This window comes from Harpia harpyja, chromosome 1 (assembly GCF_026419915.1).
Source record: "Harpia harpyja isolate bHarHar1 chromosome 1, bHarHar1 primary haplotype, whole genome shotgun sequence".
NCBI lineage: Eukaryota > Metazoa > Chordata > Aves > Accipitriformes > Accipitridae > Harpia > Harpia harpyja.
The window spans coordinates 29,743,021-29,761,943 of record NC_068940.1 but is presented as its reverse complement, the minus strand read 5'-3'; the positions used below and the strand labels follow the sequence as shown (position 1 = coordinate 29,761,943).

Sequence of the window (18,923 nt, the reverse complement as noted above, 5' to 3'; positions counted from 1 at the left end):
AGCTCCGGTGAACCCCAGGGGCTCAGGACAGACCCCACAGTGCTGGTGACCCCGGCTGCTGTGGGTGGGAGGGCTGCAGCCCCCTGCCCAGTTGCCCAGCCCCGGCTGTGCCCACCCAACACCCAGCTCAGGGTGGGCAGAGAGCTGTCTGCCAGCAACTGCTGCCTTAGACCCAGGCATGTCGGCCTCTTTTCAGGGCCTGGATCCAAAGCCGTGGGGTCTCTTGGTCATCTTGAGGACCCCTCACACCATCACCTGCCCCAGGCTTTACTGGGGCTTTGTCCTGGAAGCTCTCAGGGACACGGGTGTAATTCACCCGTTGATGCCTGTGAACTCTGCATGAACCGCACAGTTTATTTATGCACAAGCTCTTTCCCGCGGTTCAGCTGCCTGTTGAAGCAATGAAGCCTTTGCTAATTTAAGGCTCTAAAGCCGCTTCTTGCTCCTGGGGTGAAAGGGAATAGCTGGGATGGCTGTAATATTGCTGTCTTTGAGATGGTCCTGCCCCTGTCCAGTCCAGATCCACCCTGAAAACCATCTGGAACGTCAAACTCGGGTTTTTCTGTCATCTTTCATGTTCCTTTTCCTTCTCCTCTGTATTTATTTCCCCATTTTCTTTTATTTGTTGTCTCTCAAGCCCCCTTTAAATTGCCAAGATCTTTCTTGGAGGCAAAGCCATCTCCTGCTTACCTCTGGGTGACAGGCAGTTTTCACAGCGCATCTGGTACCCCATAAATCCACATGCTCTTTGGTTTGTGGTAACTTTTTTTTTTAATGTCAGCCTTGTGCTGTTTCTGTATGTAATTAACTTGTTGGGAGGTAATTGCTCACCTCTCACTGTCCTCAGACTCTCGTGCTCTGCTGATTATGATGGAGCATCCCCTGGAGCAGAGCTGCCCCGAACCATCCCGGGGATCCTCTACTCAGGCAGAGACCTGGGAGCACCCCAGCCCCCCGTGGCATCCTCCTTTGCCCCGGCTGCTCTGAGGTTGTCTCATAGTAACTGCAATGCTCAGGGGATGCTCTGGGGTCTGCGTGTCCTGTGGAAATTTGGAGATGCAGAGGAGAGGGAGGGAGAACGAGGGATCATAGATTTCCACCTCTCTGCCTCGGCAGTGAGAGCTGCCCTGGGCTGGACACAGCTGCTGCCGCAGCTGCGAGCTGGTACCCACTGCTGCCTCTAAAGCACGGCACCATCTGCAAAGCACGGCACCATCCGCACCACGGCCACAGCCACACCAGGCACCTGCGACACACGTGGGTCTGGTGACTGCTCTCCCAGTGGGGTCTGGGGCTTTCAGCGGGGCTGGGCATGTGGGGAGGATTTGCAGCCGGGGGCTTTTGGGTGCTAGCACCCTCCTGCTCCACTCTGGGTCACTTCGGGAGAGTAGCTGTGAGCAGCAGCAGCCACCCGCGCCACGGCCCGTGTCCCTGCCATAGCCAGCCACCCTGGGCCACGTACAGGGAGCTGCGCGGCACTTGGCTGGATGGGGTCTGATCCAGAGCATCCCTTGCCTGGGGATGTGAGCCCCTGCCCCAGCACCCAGGGGCTGTGGGGGTCTGGACCTGCTGGACCCTCGGACTTTGCTGCCCCAGGCATGCGTTGTCTTGAAAGGCAAAGGGGGCAGGAGGGGACGAGCCCTGGGGAGCGGGGTGGCAGCGTGCCCCGGCCAGGCATGGCACCCAGCCCAAAAGGACGGGGGTGAGCTGCTGGGCTTGCCGGGTGCCGCTGGACACGGTCCGGCGCTGCTACGTGCGGCGTTCGGGGTCAGGCTGGTGCAGGGTTCACACTCGAGAGCCAGCAGGAACTATCCCTGCTTCGTCTTTCCCTGGACTTTCCTTGTTCCTGCAGTTCGGGTGTATAAGAGCGGCTCCTGCCAGCCGCCGCTGAGATGCCTTAGGCAGCGGCACCGCAACATCAAAGGGCTCAGGTAAGCGGCATTAAGGTACCGTGGCCACAGAGCTCCTGCTCCCATTAGACGACCTACAGGAAAGTGTAACTTGCCTTTAAAAGCAAGAATTTTAATGATGTTTTCCTTTGATTTCTGTAGCAGCATTTAATCTTTTATGAAAATTAATTTTTAAAACTAGTAGAGCTCTTGCTTGTCAAATTCCATGTTTATTTTTGTTGTCGTTAAGTTTGTTATAATGACTAAGCTAGCAGAAATGACTAGGATTTTTTTCATGATCTTGGTGACCAATTCAGGTCAATTTTCAGCTTATCAGAGCTCATCTCAGCTGGTATAAAATAAGTGTTTATCTGCAAAGCCATACATGCGTTTTGCACATGCAAAATGTTGAGCTTGCTTAAATGCGTGTGACCAAGGAGGTAGCAACCCAATAGATATTGTTAATAACTGCGGAGATAGTTGTCTACTTTGTCACGTGTTCTCTCTAAGAGCTCTTCTAAAAGACCTGACAACCATTTTGGTATCCTTTTACAATGCTATGCACGTCTTGCAGAGACCCTCCAACAAATCCCACTGATTTTATTTGACACGATTTTCAATAGAAGCTGCTCAAGCCTCTATCTTTCTCTCCTGTTCAATAATCACAGCTACAGGAGCTGTGCATCATTACATGCTGATCAAAGGGAAAATGTGAAAGACAGTCTAGTGAATTAAAGTCTAATTTAATTGTGCCGAGAACTGTCATAGAGGGATTTTTTTTAAGTATCTGGAACAGATAAAGAAGTTGTTCAGTCTGACCTAAATAATGTTTTTTCTCAGTGTTGAACCTTTGCAATCCGCAGCCCATACGTTGTTTTTCTCAGAAGAGACAAGGCGGGGTGTCCGGCTCGGGACTGGGCTGTGCACGCGGGTGCTCCCTTAAACTGGGGCCTACGGCAGTGCTTCGGCGGATGCCTCTTTTTCTTTCTTTGCAAATACCTGTCTGTGCATAAACAAACACTCCACAGCGTTGGTTGCAACCCCAAGAAGTCCAGCTCATGCGGGAACATAAGGTCCTTGAACGTGTTTTCTTTTGACTAGAAGCAGATCAAATACAGGGAAAAATGGGCTCTTTTCATAGCCTGAATGGAGCAAGATGAGAAAAACAAACAACCTGCCCACGGAAAAGTGAGTCTGATTTTGGCTGCGCTTTGAGCTTTAATAATGCAAGGTGTTCTTCATAACGGAGAGAAGGACACGACTTTGACACACGCCATTTTTTATTCGGCTGTGCCCCTTTGAGTGTTCTTCTTTCAGGGCCATTTCAGAGTGGTCGGAAGCCATCCATCTCTCTCACTACGAGGTTCTCCTGCCTCATCTCCATCTCTCTTGCTCTCTTTAAAATGGTATTTCCTCCCTCCAAGCTTCCCTGTGATGTCAGGCACCCAGCTCTGTAGCGGGGTAGCCCAGCCAGGTATGGAGACATCCATGGCTCTGGAACAGCATGTCACCATGCTTCAGTTTCTCCCTGATACCCAGAAGCAGTTTGACCTCTCTGGGTGGAAAAAAGGTGCTGTGGGTCCGGGCTGGTCCCCCGGGACTGGGGGGACGGTGTCTGGGGGCTGTATGTCCAGGGGAAGCCTGCCCCACCACCCCCGGGTGGCACACATGACAGATGGAGAGCCAGACTGGTGCCCAGGCTGCTGATTCCCATGTCGTGGGACTGGTGCTTGGGCTGATGTGGGTCTCCCCACAGGTGCCGGGTCAGGAGATGTTGCCCTTCTGGTGTCTCGTCCTTCTCGGGGGCCTCCTGCCCCCCTCCCAGGGCCTCGTCAGCCTGGGCAGTGTCCTTGGGCTGAGCCCAGCGCAACCCAAAGACGGTGAGCTCGGAGGTTTTCCACATTTCCCAGGGGAGCGTCGTGGCACAGACGGCTGCATGCCCACCTTGGTCCCGGTGTGTCCTGTGCCACATCGGGCTCATGGAGCATCCCCCTGCTCATCAGGGACCTGCCTCCTGGCAGGCTTGGCTCCATGGGGAACCCAACTTTCTCAAGTGTGCTCAGGGGTCTCTGTGAGACCTCACGAGCAGGTCAGCCTAACGTAGCTGAACCAACCTTGCTTGTCAATGAAATCTGTCCCATGGTGGAAGTCTGATGAGTAACTGGGACTCCCTTGGTGCAGGTCTGCTTGCTACTGGTCTTCTTGGCAGTGAAGGTCTCATCAGCAAAGAAGGTGGATTGCTTGACACTGGCCTTCTTGGTAAAGGTGGGCTACTTGGTACCGGCCTCCTTGGGAGAGGAAGTCCGACTGGAGAAGAAAGTGGAGGTCCCCTTGATGCAGGAAATGCATCCAGCAGATCTGGGGTCCTTGGCACAGGCCTCCTAGGTGAGGAAGGTCTGCTTGACATGGGTGTGCTTGGGAGAGGAGGGCTTCTGGGCAGTCAAAGCCAGAACAGTAACAGAGGTCTAACTGTTGCAGGAGGACAACTTGGCAGCAGTGGTCTGCTCGGCACAGGCATCCTTGGTGGGGGAGGCCTTGGCAGTGCTCTCCTTGGCAATGGCCTCCCCGGCAATGGCCTCCCCAGCAACGGCCTCCTTGGCAATAAAAGCCTTCTTGGAGAGACAGGTCTGCTTGGCACAGGGCTGCTTGGAAAAGGAGGTCTCCTAGGCAATGGAAGTCTGCTTGGTCTCAATGGTCTTCTGGGTGAAGTCGAACTGCTGGATGATGGAGACCCTCGCAAGTCAACACGCTTCGCCTGGTAAGTCAGAGCAGAAGCACACCAGTGGTGGTCACTGCAGGGTAAGCAAATAATGTCCAGAGGACGGGTTCCCCCAAAGGGGTGCTCCAGGGGACCAGATCCTCCCTGTTACACAAACCACCAGTCCTGGGCTCACAGCTCACGTGAGGAGCTGCGATGGGGGAAATTCCAACCAGAGACGGGAAAAGCCTTCTCTATGGGATGATGTGATACTGCAATGAGCAACCCAGGAGGTGGAGGAATTTCCACCCTTGGAGTTGGTTGAGACTCAGCAGGACATAGCTCTGAGCAACCTGATTCTGCTTTGAAGTTGGCTCTTCTTGGAGCGGGGGTTGGCCCTTCCCCACCTTCATTTTTAACTGGGAATATCCACACAAGTAACAGGTCAAATGATGAGCAGGAGGAGATGGGACTGTAGGGTCTGGTCTTGCTAGTCCTGCCATCTCAAGTGGGTTTGCTTTGGTGTCGACCCCAGGTTGAAGGTGCTGAACTTTGAGAACATCCGAGTGTCGTGGAAGGTCCTTCGCGGGGGCGAGCTCGTGCTGAACCTGTACTCGAAGCTGATGCTCCGCTTGCCAGGGTGGGTGAGCGAGAAAGTGGAGCAAGGCCATGGGGGCCTGAAGGTGCTGGGGAAGATGGGACATTCCCAGGTGCTGGAGAAATGTCCCCAAATGCTGAGTGAGGGGCTGGTGAGGAAAGCTCTGCGCTCTGCTGCTGTCTCTCCCTGGGGACATTTCCAGCTGTCCTCACTCCAAAGGCATGGTCTCAGTCTTCGGTGGCCAGCAGAGGCAGTGACCCTCCTGTGGACAAGGTGTTGGAAGGAAAGTGCCGAGAAGGCTCCATGCTTCTTCACGTCGACTTGTCCTTCCTACCCCAAAGTCAGAACTGTCCTGGAAAACCCTCCATGCCTGTTTGCACATTGAGACTTCAATGATCTGCTAACAGGACCAGGAGCCTGACTGAAGTCCTGAGACTAAAACATTGCCCCAGCCGAGCCCAAGCTTGCAGCTTAGCCACAGATACTGCTCTTCTGTGCTGATTTGGTTTCCTCCATAACCCTCCAAACTACTTCCTTATTTTTCAGGATTTTTCGCTTTCTGAGCGGATCCTCGGTAGAAACAAACATCACGTCACACATCGCACTGACCCAAGACACCCCTGGTGACCTCAAGTTAGTGATTAAGGATTGCAGCAACCTGCTCCGCGGCTTCAATGTCAACCTGCGGAAGGGGTGAGTGTGGGAGCATTCACCACCACCGCGCTCCTGTCATGCACCGAGCAGCTGCTCACTGAAGCCCCAAGGAGATTTGCAGGGACAGATCCATCACATGCAGGAGCTGAGCCCGACCTCACTGGGCTTACCTGGGGCTCGACCGTGGCCCCTGGCATAGGGCTGCACTTCGTGCTGGAGGCAGGTTTCTCCATCCCTCACCTCCAAGCTCCCCAGCCAGGCTCTAGTTTTCAGACTTGAGACCACCAGTACTTCGCAGAGAAGGTTAATTCAGCAAAAATCTCAGAGGCAGCATGCAGGGTAAATGGCAGCTCCATTATCCAACATGAGGAAGCCATGGGATTTTCTCATAGAAAAGCCAATTTATTTTGAGAAACCTGCAAGGGGATGGGATATTGGTATGTGCATGGGCAAATAGTTAAAATAATGGGCAGGACTAGCCATGGATCAGCTCTTTGCAAGTTTGCAGTGGAGCAAAATTTCAGTCTCAAATCTGGGTACAGATTTACACTTTAACAATCAGATTTTGAGAACCAGATAACAGTCCTGAGCATCTATAATTCCTGCCAAAGCCTGGGGGAGCTGTGGGCTTGCAGCATCTTTTAACATCAGAGATGAGATGACAACGGGCACGGCACTCACAGCATTGCAGACCAGCAGAGGAGTTCAGATTTGTCTTGATGCTGAGCCCTGGGTTTTGACAACTTCCCTGGTAATTTTTGTCTGTCTTTTTCCCTTTCCAGCTTCTTCACCAATCTGGTGAGCAGTTTGCTGAACTCTTCTCTTCAGTCTCTCGTACCTGCGCTGGTGAGTGGCTGAAAGTCCTTCGTTGTAAGAAGCTGCACTTCAGCTGAAATTAGTGCTCCTGCCATAATTGTCTAGCAGATTTACGCACACATACATATATATGTGCATGCCCAGACATATGCTCACATCCCATAAGTGAATTCCGCAAACTTCCTTGATCTTTCTTACAATCAGAATTTATTTGTTAGAAGTAATTCAAATTCCATCATGCAATGTTACGGGATAATTTGTAACCAATTGCTTTCTGAAATGCCTTCTGGTACTGAGATGGTGTGGTAAGCAGAAGTGACAGTCTCACTTAGAGAAAAGGTGCTTGTTAGAAAATCTTTTATTCTGCTAAATGGAATCTGTGCCATTTTGAGAAGAGGGCTGAACAATTTATATTGCTCTTTTTCCTTGGAGGAAACTGTGTTCTAGGAGCTGATGGTTCCATCTTGATTTAAAGTCTGTGAAACTCAAACGATGTTAGGGAAACACATTGCTACACCCATGATATTCTCACCAAGGTTGTGCCACTTGTTACCGTTGCAGCTTTGCCCATTAATGAATATTTGGGTCAGCATCATCAATATTAAGCTACAATTCCTCAACCGTAAGTTGTTAAATTTTCTTTTCTATATTAATTTTTAGAGTGACACTTGAGTTTTGCGTGTCTAGCCATCTCCACAGGCAGCGGGTGTCCTCGGAAGAGCCGGAGCCATGGGAGAAGGAGTTGCTCTGCACCGAGCAGGAGTAGCTCCGCTCCGCTGGCAAGGCTGCTGTGGGTGGCACAGTCCTGGCTCACTCCCCTGCTGTCTGACATCACGAAAGAATCACGATCCTGATGTGTTCATGGTTGTTTTTCTAACTGGGGCCAGACCCAAGCTGCTGCCAAGAGAGGTGGCTCTGCTGGGACCCCTGGTTTGCAGCCCCACAGAGACGGGGGGGTTTCCCTCCCCAGCTCTGTTCACTTTGAATCCCGCACAGACGCAATTGCTGCTTCATTGCAAGCAACCTTGTCCCCAAGTAGCCCAAACGTTTCCCACGTGATGAGACAGGCACCAGGCAGCTCCAGGACAGCGGCTTTCATGGGAGCCTTTGAATCCCAGGAGGTTGGAGACCTGCGGGAAGGATGAGGGGTTTTTCCTCCTCTGGTGTTGGGGACTTGGCCAGGCAAGGACTACGGTCTCCCAGTCTCTGCCAGATGCTCCGCTTGCCCGCACAGATCCAGGCAGGCAGAGCACTCCGGCAGGCTCCTGGCAGGCAGCAGCTCTGCCCAGCCCTGATGGCCTCGGCCTCTCCCTCTCCCCAGGTGTTGTCTCCTTTGGGCTCCTGGGGAAAATCCACTCTGCCCTCTCCGATTTGCCGGTGAAGTCTGGGCAGTTCGTGGAGCTGGATTTGCAGGTACGGCTGTGTCCCATCCCTGGTCCCCCCACGCTGCCTGCCCTCCTGCCTGCCACAGCCTCTGCAGTCACACGCCTGAATGCCACCTTGTTTTTTCGCAGAATTCCCCATTCCCAAGCGCCTTCATCAACTGGCTCCTTCAGAGTAAGTCCAGCCCCGATGCCGCAATGGGGATCCCCGCTGGTGTCTGTGAACCACAAAGGGGCAGCAGCCACAGAAGCAGGGCTGCACGGGGGGACGCAGCCCTGGCGTGGGTAGTGGCCAAGAGTGGGGAATGGGTCCCTGTGGCCCTGGGGCGCAGCCAAAGCCACGGGGTGCTGTTGTATCTCAGGGTGGTCCCACAAAGTGCTTGCACCCCACACGGCACAGCAGTGCTGCAGGGCAGTCGGGGTCCCTGGTCCTCAGAGACATGCCCCAGCTCAGGCATGGGCAGGTTTACCCATGAGCGGTGGCTGCTTTGCCGCGCTTGGTGGCTCTGGGCGTACGGTCGTGAGACACAGTCTATGCGCTCCTACTTACGCCCTGCACAGCCCCGGAAAAGTCACTTCACCTCTCATAAAAGGATTTAATAATATTTACTTAATAGGAGTGAATAATGGTCCTCAGGATGCTGTGAGGATTAATTAATATTTGCAGAGGTGATTGGAAGAGCTTTCAGCTTCATATGTATGCAAAGTTAATATATAGAGGAGGGCAGGAAGAGTTGGAAGCCGTCCCAGCTTCCCCGGAGGCGTATTCCTCAGGGCACTAAATCATCTCTGCCCATAAAGCCAGGGGCTCTCAGGCCGCCGGCACATCAGGCACCACGGAGCCCGGCCCCATGGGTGGGGGCTGCCGGGGCTCAGGGGGGCCAGGGGGGCTGGGGACCGGAGTGCACTGACCTGGGTCTCTCTCCCCCAGCCATAGGCATCGATCCCGGGAGCTTTCCATAGCTGTGGGGCCAGCAGCGCTGTGGGGTAAGGATGATTTGCTGGCTGGAGACCTGGCTCAGAGCTCTGCTGCCAGATGTGCCGGTGCCTGGGCTGGGTGAGACGAGCCCACCAGGGCTGACCCTGCTGCCTGGTAGTGGGGGGTGACGGGGGAGCACAGGGCTGCTGCTCCAAGTCCCTGTGCTGCCCAAAACCTCAGCTCCAGCATCCCCCCAGGTGCCCCAGTGGGCGATTCCCACCGCTCCGCCCCAAGGAGGGAAGGAAGGAAGATGACTCAATACACAGAGAACAGATGTGAAAATGAAGAAACCCAACCAAGAAAATACACTATTTCTTCTGTATTACATTTCAGCCTTATCAGCCTTTGGTGTCTCCGTCCAGCCCAGGGTTAGCCATGCCAATGGTTAGCTGTGCCGATGGTTAGCCGTGCCAACGGTTAGCCATGCCAATGGTTAGCTGTGCCGATGGTGCTGCTGGCAGTGGAGCCAGAGCCAGGAGCCCTGGATCACGCCCATGTGCCCTCCTGGCTGTCACGGCCTCTTGTTACAGCAATCACTGACAAAGGCATTGCCCTGACCCTCCAGTCCTTCCTCACGCACACCCGAGTTTTGCCTGGACTGGGGCCATGGTTCGGGCCAGGTCATTACTCGGCGCAGAGGAGACTTTCCTGGTGCTGGACCAAGACAGCCCTGCTGGCGGCAGCGATTTGGTCCCTGTGCAGCCACCCCATGAGAATTTTGTGAGTTTGCACCAACCGCGCCAAATTCCCATGAAGGGAAGAGAGAAAAGGGACAAATGCCGATGAAGTGTAAACGCTTTGTCTTTGCTCTCCTTCTGCTTCTTGATTAGTTTACTATTTCAAAAGGAAATCTTGCTGTTTCCAGTGATTTCATACTGTTAACAAGAAGGCAAAAAAGGCCTGCAGTCTAATCCAGACGGGTACTTAGCTGATTTGTTCCCAAACAGTTATGCTTTGAACTGATCAGAGTAAATGCTATCCTGTCTTGTAATCTCCAAGTGGATTTGGATGTGTTGCATTGTGGGTGAGGTGGATTCACATCCCTCCTGTTACTCCTTAGAATAAAAAGGATTTTTCTTCATCTGCATTCAGCACGCGATTTGGTTTCTTTCCAAACTGCCGAAGAATTTTTGCATTTGCAAGGGTTTTGTTATTTATCTCTCCTATCAGCTACAGGAGTAACTCACATGCAAAGAATATTTAATAGAGAAGTCTGCTGGAAAGGTGGGGAACGACAACGAGCTGCAGCCTCGGAGCCGGGTCTAAGCCCTGCCCAGCCCTGTCGGACCCATACCTCTCGTAATTTAAAGTAGCTGCAGAAAGGTGGTCAATGTGAGAAATAAATCTTCCCCTCATTTGTATTTATGCAGATTTATTCTGCCTTTGTCCCTGAGCTGCTGGTTTGTTTATTCTCTCTTCCTGCTCCCCGCTTGTTGCCAGTGAGCTGGGAGCTGTTTGACATGAACAAACACGTCCCTCACGCCCTGCCGGGACCCCCAGGACCCCGGGGGTGAGCGGCTGGTGAGGGCCGGCGAGCTCTCGGGCGCAGGAGGAGCTCGCTCCCGGCCGCGGCGGCTTGCTGGCTGCTCCTCGCATCGACGCACGTCCTGGGGTCGGCTGTGCCGCAGCCCCCGCGCAGAACGGCTGCACGGCGAGAGCTGCTAGGGCCAGTGCCAGATCCCCGAGCCCTGCAGCCTCCAGAGCCGCCGGCCACTTCCCAGCGCCCATGTTGGCTCTGCCAGGCATCCCTGATGGAAGCACCAACACCCTCCTCTGCCTCTGCCCATCACAGGTCCCACGAGCGTGGGCGCGGGGCAGACCCGGTCCCGTGAGCTGTGGGTTTGCAGACAGCATCTTCCCCAGTGCCCCCGCTCCCAGGACCAGGGCTCCTGCTCACATCCCGCTGCCTTGGTTGGAGGACGGGACCCGCTTCTCACCTGGCATTTACCCTTGACTTACTTTGCAGTTTGTCATTCCAGCTGGTAACGTGTCTGCTGCTGTCCCTGGCCCCTGCAGCTGGCACTAGTGCTGTTCCAAAACTTCACACCTGAACTGGGTTTGACAGAAAGTGGGGTTTTTTTGTACTAAATTGGCTCTGTGCAGAAACCACAGCTCTGCCAAGCAGCAGTGGCTCTGGGGAGCAAAGGCCCAACTGGGGGAGTGAAGAGCTCTTGTGCAGCTGATCCAAAAGTCAAGTGTTTCAGCTCAAGTTCCCCACAGAATTATTTGATTTGTGAACAAAAGCTTTCAGTTTTCTTTTTTTTCTTCATGAAAGAACAAAATTTTCATTGGGGAAAGACCATTTTCCTGTAGCCTAACCTATAGCTCCTGCACGCCGCAGCTGAGTGTTCGGGAGTCTAAATGTTTCTCTAAACACCTCAGAGTTTCTCGCTGCCATTTTCACAAGTCAATGGGGTGACCAAGGTGCCCCCGATGCCCAGGGACTCCAGCCCAGCCTCTCCTGCTGCTCCTCGCTCCTTTTACCTGCCTGTGGCCGCCTGTGAGTGAGCGATGATACCCTGAGTAGCCCGACTTCAGTGGGGGGCAGGATGTCACCCCCCCCCCCCCGCCAATTAAACACAGAGGTAACGATGCTATTGAGACATGGGCATTAAGCACCACCAGGCTGCAGCTGGCGCATCCCTCATCCCTCCTGCCTCTCGCAATGAACACTGATGCTCTGGGGGCTCCGGGAAATCGAACTTTATGCCAATGAACTGCGTGTGCTCAGCAGCACAAAGGTGAAGAGCAGACGGACGGATGTCCTTCGATGGCAGCGGCAGAGCTGCGAGGGGAAGGACCAGGGATGGATGGCATTGCCTTGGCCCAAGCTGTCTAATACGTAACACCTCGCTGGGCACGTTCGGTTTCCAGTTCCTAAGGAAACAGAAGGAGCAGGATTAAAGAAAGTGCCAGTTCCCAACCCAGGCTCGCTGGCTGTGAATAATTGCAAAGACAGGTGTAAAGGTTTCCTCAGTAATCCTAGACCCAAAATGCCAAAAAGCAAATCCTTCCAGGTGGCGCGGTGCTAGCGGGGTGGTTCCCACCTCTGCTCCCACAGAGCAGGGGGCAGCTGGCCATCGGCCACCACGAGCCCCACGGAGCCGGCGGCAGCACCCGCCTCACCAGCCCGCACCAGTCTGATGCACCGATATTAATGTAAAACGGTGCCACGGGGGATGTCCCTGCCGCCTGGCCCCGGTGTGCAAGGGCAAGTGACTCTGGGACAGCTCAGACCCCTGCGAGCCCTGTTTGCAAGGGCACCGATGTGGTTTTGTGCAGGATTTCCCCCAGCCGGTGCCCAGGGGCATCGCAGAGGAGTCGAGGGCACCCCGAGGCTCCTCTTACCCCGCTCTTTCCCCCCGTGGCGGCCGGGACACATGGCCCGTCCTTTGTGGTGGCTGCCCGCAGGGAGGGTCGGCGTGTGGCTGGCCGGCAGAGCCGCGTGGCCGGAGCCTGGCCTGGGGTCGGCAGTGCGTGGCCGAGCACGGCTCGGAGCGATGCCAGCTCCTCCCGCGCGGCAACGCCTCGATCCGTGTTTGCCTTCGCGGGTTTTGCTCTGACAGCACATCAGCCCGCTCTCATCCAGCTTCTGTTTGCACAACAGAAAAACATGAGGTCTGGGACTGCCGGGTGAGGGTTTACTTTGGCCTGTGTAAATGCAAAACCAAAGCCCCGAAGGCAAACAGCAGCCTCGGCTTTTACCGCGCCTCTGCTTTCCTCTTTTGCAAGCTGCTTTGTTGTACGAGAGCACCCAGCCCTACCTCAACCGTACACGGGTGGGACAGCAGGACCAGCGGGTCTGAGCATCTCCCAGGCTGTTCCACCCAAGGAGGGGAGGAAAGAGCCCTGGGAGGATGGAGAGAAACCTGTCACCTGCGGCCGGGGCAGGGAAAGGCAGCTGGCGAGGGCGAGCGCTGAGGATGCCAGCCAGCTGCGGGGGTTTGGTTTGTCCCCCGAGCCCTGGCACGTCTTCCTGCTGCCTGGAGGATGCCAGGTCTCTGCCAGCGGGTACCGCTGCTCCCGGCAGGCCTGTGCTGTGCTTTCCTCTGAGCATGGGATGGGGAAAATTTTCCCAGCAGAAGGGCTTTTCAAAACGGAGTTTGAATAAGAAAACATGGGAAGATTCTTTTTTTAAAATGTCAGAACATTTCCCTTTTTTAAGGAGAAACTTTTTTGAAATGCTTACTGTTTTGTTCTGATAGCTTCAAAGAAAACCTCCCACTATTCCTTTTTAAAGTTCCTGTAAATAAATAACAGAAGGACAACATTAAAAAAAAGAGAAGAAACAGGTTAAAAGATGAGGCTAAATAACCCAAAGAGAATGGAGCATCTTGTTTAGGCTCAGAAACCCTGTATCAGCTTGACCGAAAGTGAATCTTGTTTTTGTTTCTGTGCTTCAGCCATTACCCTTGGCATCTTCATGGATGCAGAAAGGGGAGGAGGACAATTCTGTCTGGCTTTTCATTTTCACAGCAGTGCGCTGAATATTAATCAGCCTAAACCCAGTGCTGTAGGCACTGCTGCAAATTACCCGTTCTGCAGCTGGTCGTAGTTTGCTGTGTAATTTTTGCATGCAAGCCAACAGCAGGGGCTGGGCAAGCTAATTCTCTGCGACCTGACTTTGCAGATAGCAGACACACCATGAACAGGAGCGTCCCTGAAGCACCCTGATAGCTCTATTAGAAATGCCACTGTACATCAGGCTGTTGTCATACCAGGGTTTCCTTTCACGGAATCGGGCACCTTTCTCCTCCTAGCTAATGTGAGAAGGATACATAGGAAAATGAGGTTTGTTCTTGCATTAATCCTCTCCCCACGCAGCCGACCCGGCCCCGCTTCCCACCCCTACCCTGCCTTGCCCCGTGCAAACAACTCCTGGGAATGAAGCCCAGGGAATGCATTTTCCTGGTCTTAAGGAGACTTAGGAGATTTGGGTGTTTTCAACACCAATGGGCTTTGCTTTTGACACCGCTGAATATACAATAAGAAAATCCCTGAAGCCGAAGGCACTCAGCTGGACTGGCAGCCCTGCCTGTCCCCGTGCTCCCAGGGGCAGCACCAGCTCCCACCAGCCCGACTGCTGGGGAAGGTGGCTCCGACCCAGCAGGAACAGAGATCCTAGTCATGGGCTTCTTGAAATAACGTGAAATAATTCACTTCCAATTTCCTAGAGGAAGTTCTGCTAACAGGGATGAGAACCTGCCAGGCACATGAGGCACTGCACCATCCCCATGCAGCTGGCACATTACAATATACCACGAGCATCGATTCACTGCACGGTGCTCAGATCAAGGGCTTCTGCTGCCAGGGGAGGAGGGCGTCAGCTTTGGCCACGCCAAAAAAAGCTTTCCCCTCTGCAGGTCAGCAGCTGACATCGGCTCAGCCAAATTACCATGTGCAGTGCTGGGCTTCCACTGCACTGTCGTCTTTTCCCCAGTGGAAAAACAAGTTCCCGAATTTCCCCATTAGCAGTTGTATTTGCAGTGCGAAAGAGAAGCTGCAGTATCTCCTGCACAGCAAAGGTTTGGGGGGGCAGAAAGGCCCTGGGGGCTCCCTGCAACACGGGGGGGTGTGCGGGGGGCTTCGCACCGGGCAGCTGCGCTGCTCGAGTCCATCCTGCAGCACGCAGTACACAGCTGAGAGAGGCCATCTCTCAACTGAGGGCTGCTTTGCTCTCTGAAATTCTGACATTTTAGGCAAAATGCTGTTTTGAATCCTACTTTGTTGTTTGATCTTGTGAGTTCTCCAGGTAAAACATCAACGTTCCTGTTAATCTCCATGCCAAACACTGAAGCGCAGATCACAAGCAGACACTCAGCTCAGCCCATGTTCCCACGATTTGCTGCTGCTGCTCCAGCTCTCCCCGCATCCCAGAGCTACCCTGTCCGGTCCCCGTCCCTGCGTGGGTCGCGGAGCACCCCGGGGTACCGCAGCGAGGATGTCCTGAACACCCAGCACGTCCCCGGGGCACGTCCCTGACGAGATTTCTGAGAGCGAAGGAGGTCTTGTGTGGGAAATAGGAGCTGAGAGGTGCCTCTAGTGCTGGGGCTATCACCCAAGGGCCGGAGCCGCTGCCAGGGTGCGGGAGCAGGCACACCGAGAGCTGGGGGTGGAGGGAGCCTGCGACAGAAAGTCTTTCTTTTTCCCAGAGACAGTCCAATAGAGCTGTCCAAATGAATTGCACCACCTTTGCCACACGGGAAGCATTTTACTTTTACTTTATGGACTCATGTTCTTGAGAGCACCTGGCGTGGCAGAGCTCAGCCTGGGATTGGAGGGGTGCAGAGAGCCCGAGCAAGGGGGTGCGTAGCCGTCCCCGCCAGCCCCATCACCAGTCCATCGCCCTTCCCTGCACACGCAGCCGGACGGTGGGCACCGGGACACTCCATGCACATCTCTGGCCGGCGTCTGACCATCTTCACGTCCCTGATCCATGCCTGACTATTAAATAACTCAGCCAGCAGAGGAAAAAAAATACTTGAAAAAATATCTGGAAGATATAGAGGCGTTAATGAAAAACATCAGAAAATAGATATCAAGTAATGACACCACGATGAGAGCTTATTAATAGGAAAGTCTAAAGATAAAACTAATTTAAACCTGATGAGACAGGACATCTCATCTTCAGGAGAACGAGAAGTCAATAGTTAGCTGTCAGTAAAGGAAATAAATTGCTCACAAGGGAGGAGGGAAAGCCACAGGACTCCCAAGCCCCAGAGAACAGCAGTTACTGTGACAGATTTGTAAGATACACACTGAATTCACAAAACCCTGAAAAATCGGAGCTGCCATTCACCATCAGCGCCTCTGTCATTGACATTCAGTTCACAGCCCAGAATTGCTCCAGGAAGGCGCATTGCCATGGGGAGGGTCCGGAGACAGACGGAAACGCCAGCCCCGGCGCTACCGGCGGGAGCGGGCGCTGGCTGGGCTGCAGAGCAGCTTGGGGCTGGCCGGGGGAGGGGAGGACACCAGTGGGGTGACACAGGGGAGGTGAGCAGGACCCGGCAGCTGCCCGCTGCTGCGACGGAGACCCTGTTGCGTTTCCAGCATAGCAGAGTTCACCGTCAGCTGCAAAGGAGCCGGCGTAACCTTCCTGCTGGAACCTGACTGCAGCCAGTTCCAGAAAGGACTGAACTAATGATGTAACTAATTTTAGAAATTGAAAACATTTTAAAAAATTCTTTATGTTGCATTAAATCCCTAAGCTTTATGCAAAGAGCTAGCTTCAGCAATGGTGATGAAGAGCCACCAAAGGAAACCTGCCCACAGCAGTGCTGCTGGAGGGGGGAGGAGGAGGCCTGGGGGAAAAGGGCTGGCAAGTGCATGAAGCCTGTCTGCTAAAGTGAAAACCCATGAGAAAAGGGAAGGAAAGCGTTTCACCCCCGGCACAGCCTGGCAGGCTGCTTGGCACATCGCTCAGAGTCAATGCTTCTCGTCACCTGCCACCGTTTCAGCAGAGCGGAGGTCTTCGGCTGACCTAAAGCAAACTGTGCTTACAAGCTGCCATCAGGGAAAACGTCAATCTTTCCCTCCAGCTTCATTGATATGCAGAGGGAAAACAGATTGCAGACCACTGGTGGTTCTGGGGAAGGATGTGACACACCACAGCCGGCTCTGGCACTGGGAAAAGCCCAACTGCTCAGAGCGTCTTGGAGAAGGGAGCAAGGCTGCGTAGGAGTAGCGTAGACAACGATGGGCATCTATTTTGAGACTGTCCTTAGGCCAATAAACGGCAGTGAGGAGCAGATGAACACTGGCTCAGAGCGCCCGCTGCCGTCTGTCCCTCCTCTCTGTAAGCACAGCCAAGACCTGAGGACAAACAGGTTCGCTCCTTAGGGCTGTGTGATGGGGGTGCAGAGAACAAACGGGCTCTTGTTCTCTCTGGCAGGGACCTTTCTACCACGTGAAGCTCTTTGTGTGTTTGTGGTGATGTCCAGCCTCACTCAACACACACTGCGAGCAGAAAAGGAAAGCGTGCAGGTTGTGTGTTATGAAATCCCGGTGTCAGGAGGTGCCTCAGGGCACAGCTAGTGCCTGAAAATAAATATCATCCCAGCACTTCAGGTCTGTGCTCAGAAAACTGATCTCCCAAATGCCTCGATAGGTGTTTTCCCATGGGTGTAACTGGGGCACAACTGGCTGGACGGAGGCAAAAAAAGTTTGTGTGTTCTCCAGAGGGACGCTGGGACAACTCCCTGGGAAGGAGGGAGCTGTTGAAGAGGTGAGGCTGGGCAGGGCTCTGCTCACCCCCGAAAGGACTGGCCGAGCACTCAAGATGCCGATATAACCACAGCCCGGCACATCGTCCAGCGCGGGAGGCAGGACACTGCATAAATCCTGGTGCTTTGCAGCAGCGGGACAGGCTGGAGGGACTAACGTGCCTCCTTGCTTGTGCGAGAGGCTGCACGACAGGGCAGAGCACCAGCGCTGCCGTTACTAGCACTGTGAGTTGCTGTGTAACACTAAGATGTCTAACACTTACCTACAAGCCCAGCCCCATCCTGCTGTAAATCAGGAGGCACTCGAGGGAGTCGGGGAGTCAGAGAGGTGTGAAGGAGAATGGGTCCCCAGAGCTGCTTTGCTCTGGCAGCAGAGGTTGCGCTCAGAATGAGACTCTGCTTTAATGAAAAACTAGATTAAAACAAACCGAGTGGCACAAGTTACAGGGCAGAGGCTACAGAGCCCAGCAGAGCCATCCTGCGCCCCAGGCAGGAACGCTCGCTGTCGCTGCAGCTGGCTGGCCTGGGCACGGTTGACAGCACAGACCTGTTCTCAGCAGCACTAAACCCCAATTTTTATCACTACATACCGGTAATACTGGACAGGGCCGCAGCTGCAGTCACCAGCCGGTGTCCCCAGGCGCCGGTGCTTTACCGGCACAGCTACAGCGGTGACCCGACTCGGGAGGGCTCCCAGGCGATGCCGCAGCCTGTGCCCAGCACAGCACAAGTCAGCAGGAGCGTCCCAAGGGCCGTTTCGTGTCTCGCTTAGGCATCCGACTGAAGTCCCCAGAGGCTCGCACAGGCTGGAGGCTGCCTGCCTTTTTTTCTGAGCGGATGGAGTTTAAGCTGTTTTTCTAGCAGGTCGGTTCGTTTGCTGAAGGACTGCCACCTTCCCCCACAGTGCCCTCGGTGCCCAGCCCTGCAGATGGCAAGTGAGGGTTCACCACCTTGGCCACAGGCTTTTAATGAGCCTGGTCTAGTTTTGCACCTAGTGTGGCTAGTGTGCTTTAGCACTAGTGTGCTTTAGCAAGTGTGGCTCTCGGGCTCCTCGCCAAAGGCGTTTCAAGCTTATGCTCTGTCCTTTTCACATACATCCCGTTAATCCCCTGGCTCTTACCTAAAGAATCTGCCTCAGCAAAGGACCTGGACATGGATCGCTGCTGTGATTTTTTTCTGTACCTTTTCCAGGGCATGACCCGAACACAGCATTTTTGTGGGAATGGTTCAGGGCAGGGTTAAAAGTTGGTTGGTCTCCTTCACTTGGGAAATTCACTCTGCCCGATACCGGGAATATAAACTTGGAACCATAGGAATATAAAGAGCAGAAAGAGCAAGCAGATAACCCCAAAACCATGTGAATAAATACTTCCATTGCTCCCTTTTTTTTTTTTTTTAACTTCCTGAGGCTGGTGACTTCTGGTCTGGTGGTGTTATTGCTAGCAGTTTCCATCCCAAGTGAGTGGATACAGGAAGGCTGAGCACAGAGAACGCCACCGGGGCTGCACAGTGAGGAGGGATTTAGAGTTGTGGGTCTGACCTGAGGAAGACTTCTGAGTCATCCCTAGAACAAAACACCACCCAGCATCCAACCGGTAGCGTTTTGCCTCTGAGGAACATCTCCTCCGGTGCCCAGAAGCAGTTGGAGCCTGGCAGGGGCTGCCTGCAGCTCTTTTCCAAAA

General features: G+C 53.9%; 1 protein-coding gene across 1 annotated transcript; it reads left to right on the top strand.

Annotated features, from left to right (window-relative positions):
* Positions 1-1,716: 1,716 nt before the first annotated feature.
* On the top strand, positions 1,717-10,103 carry LOC128140454 (BPI fold-containing family B member 4-like). The gene is made up of 12 exons (XM_052784224.1): positions 1,717-1,931; positions 3,646-3,769; positions 4,071-4,274; positions 4,368-4,647; positions 5,123-5,227; positions 5,732-5,878; positions 6,622-6,685; positions 7,217-7,277; positions 7,977-8,068; positions 8,170-8,212; positions 8,969-9,024; positions 9,214-10,103. Exons 2-11 carry the CDS (start codon positions 3,661-3,663, stop codon positions 8,998-9,000), a joined length of 1,137 nt encoding a protein of 378 aa, XP_052640184.1. The 5' UTR covers positions 1,717-1,931; positions 3,646-3,660; the 3' UTR covers positions 9,001-9,024; positions 9,214-10,103.
* The last annotated feature ends 8,820 nt before the right edge of the window (positions 10,104-18,923 follow it).

What these genes read in the sequence shown, in the direction of transcription:
- LOC128140454 (XM_052784224.1), top strand. Translation starts at nt 3,661, where the DNA reads ATGTTGCCCTTCTGGTGTCTCGTCCTTCTCGGGGGCCTCCTGCCCCCC. An exon ending in CCCAGCGCAACCCAAAGACG is followed by an intron (nt 3,770 to 4,070) that starts GTGAGCTCGGAG and finishes CCCTTGGTGCAG; the next exon opens with GTCTGCTTGCTACTGGTCTT. An exon ending in TCGTGGAGCTGGATTTGCAG is followed by an intron (nt 8,069 to 8,169) that starts GTACGGCTGTGT and finishes GTTTTTTCGCAG; the next exon opens with AATTCCCCATTCCCAAGCGC.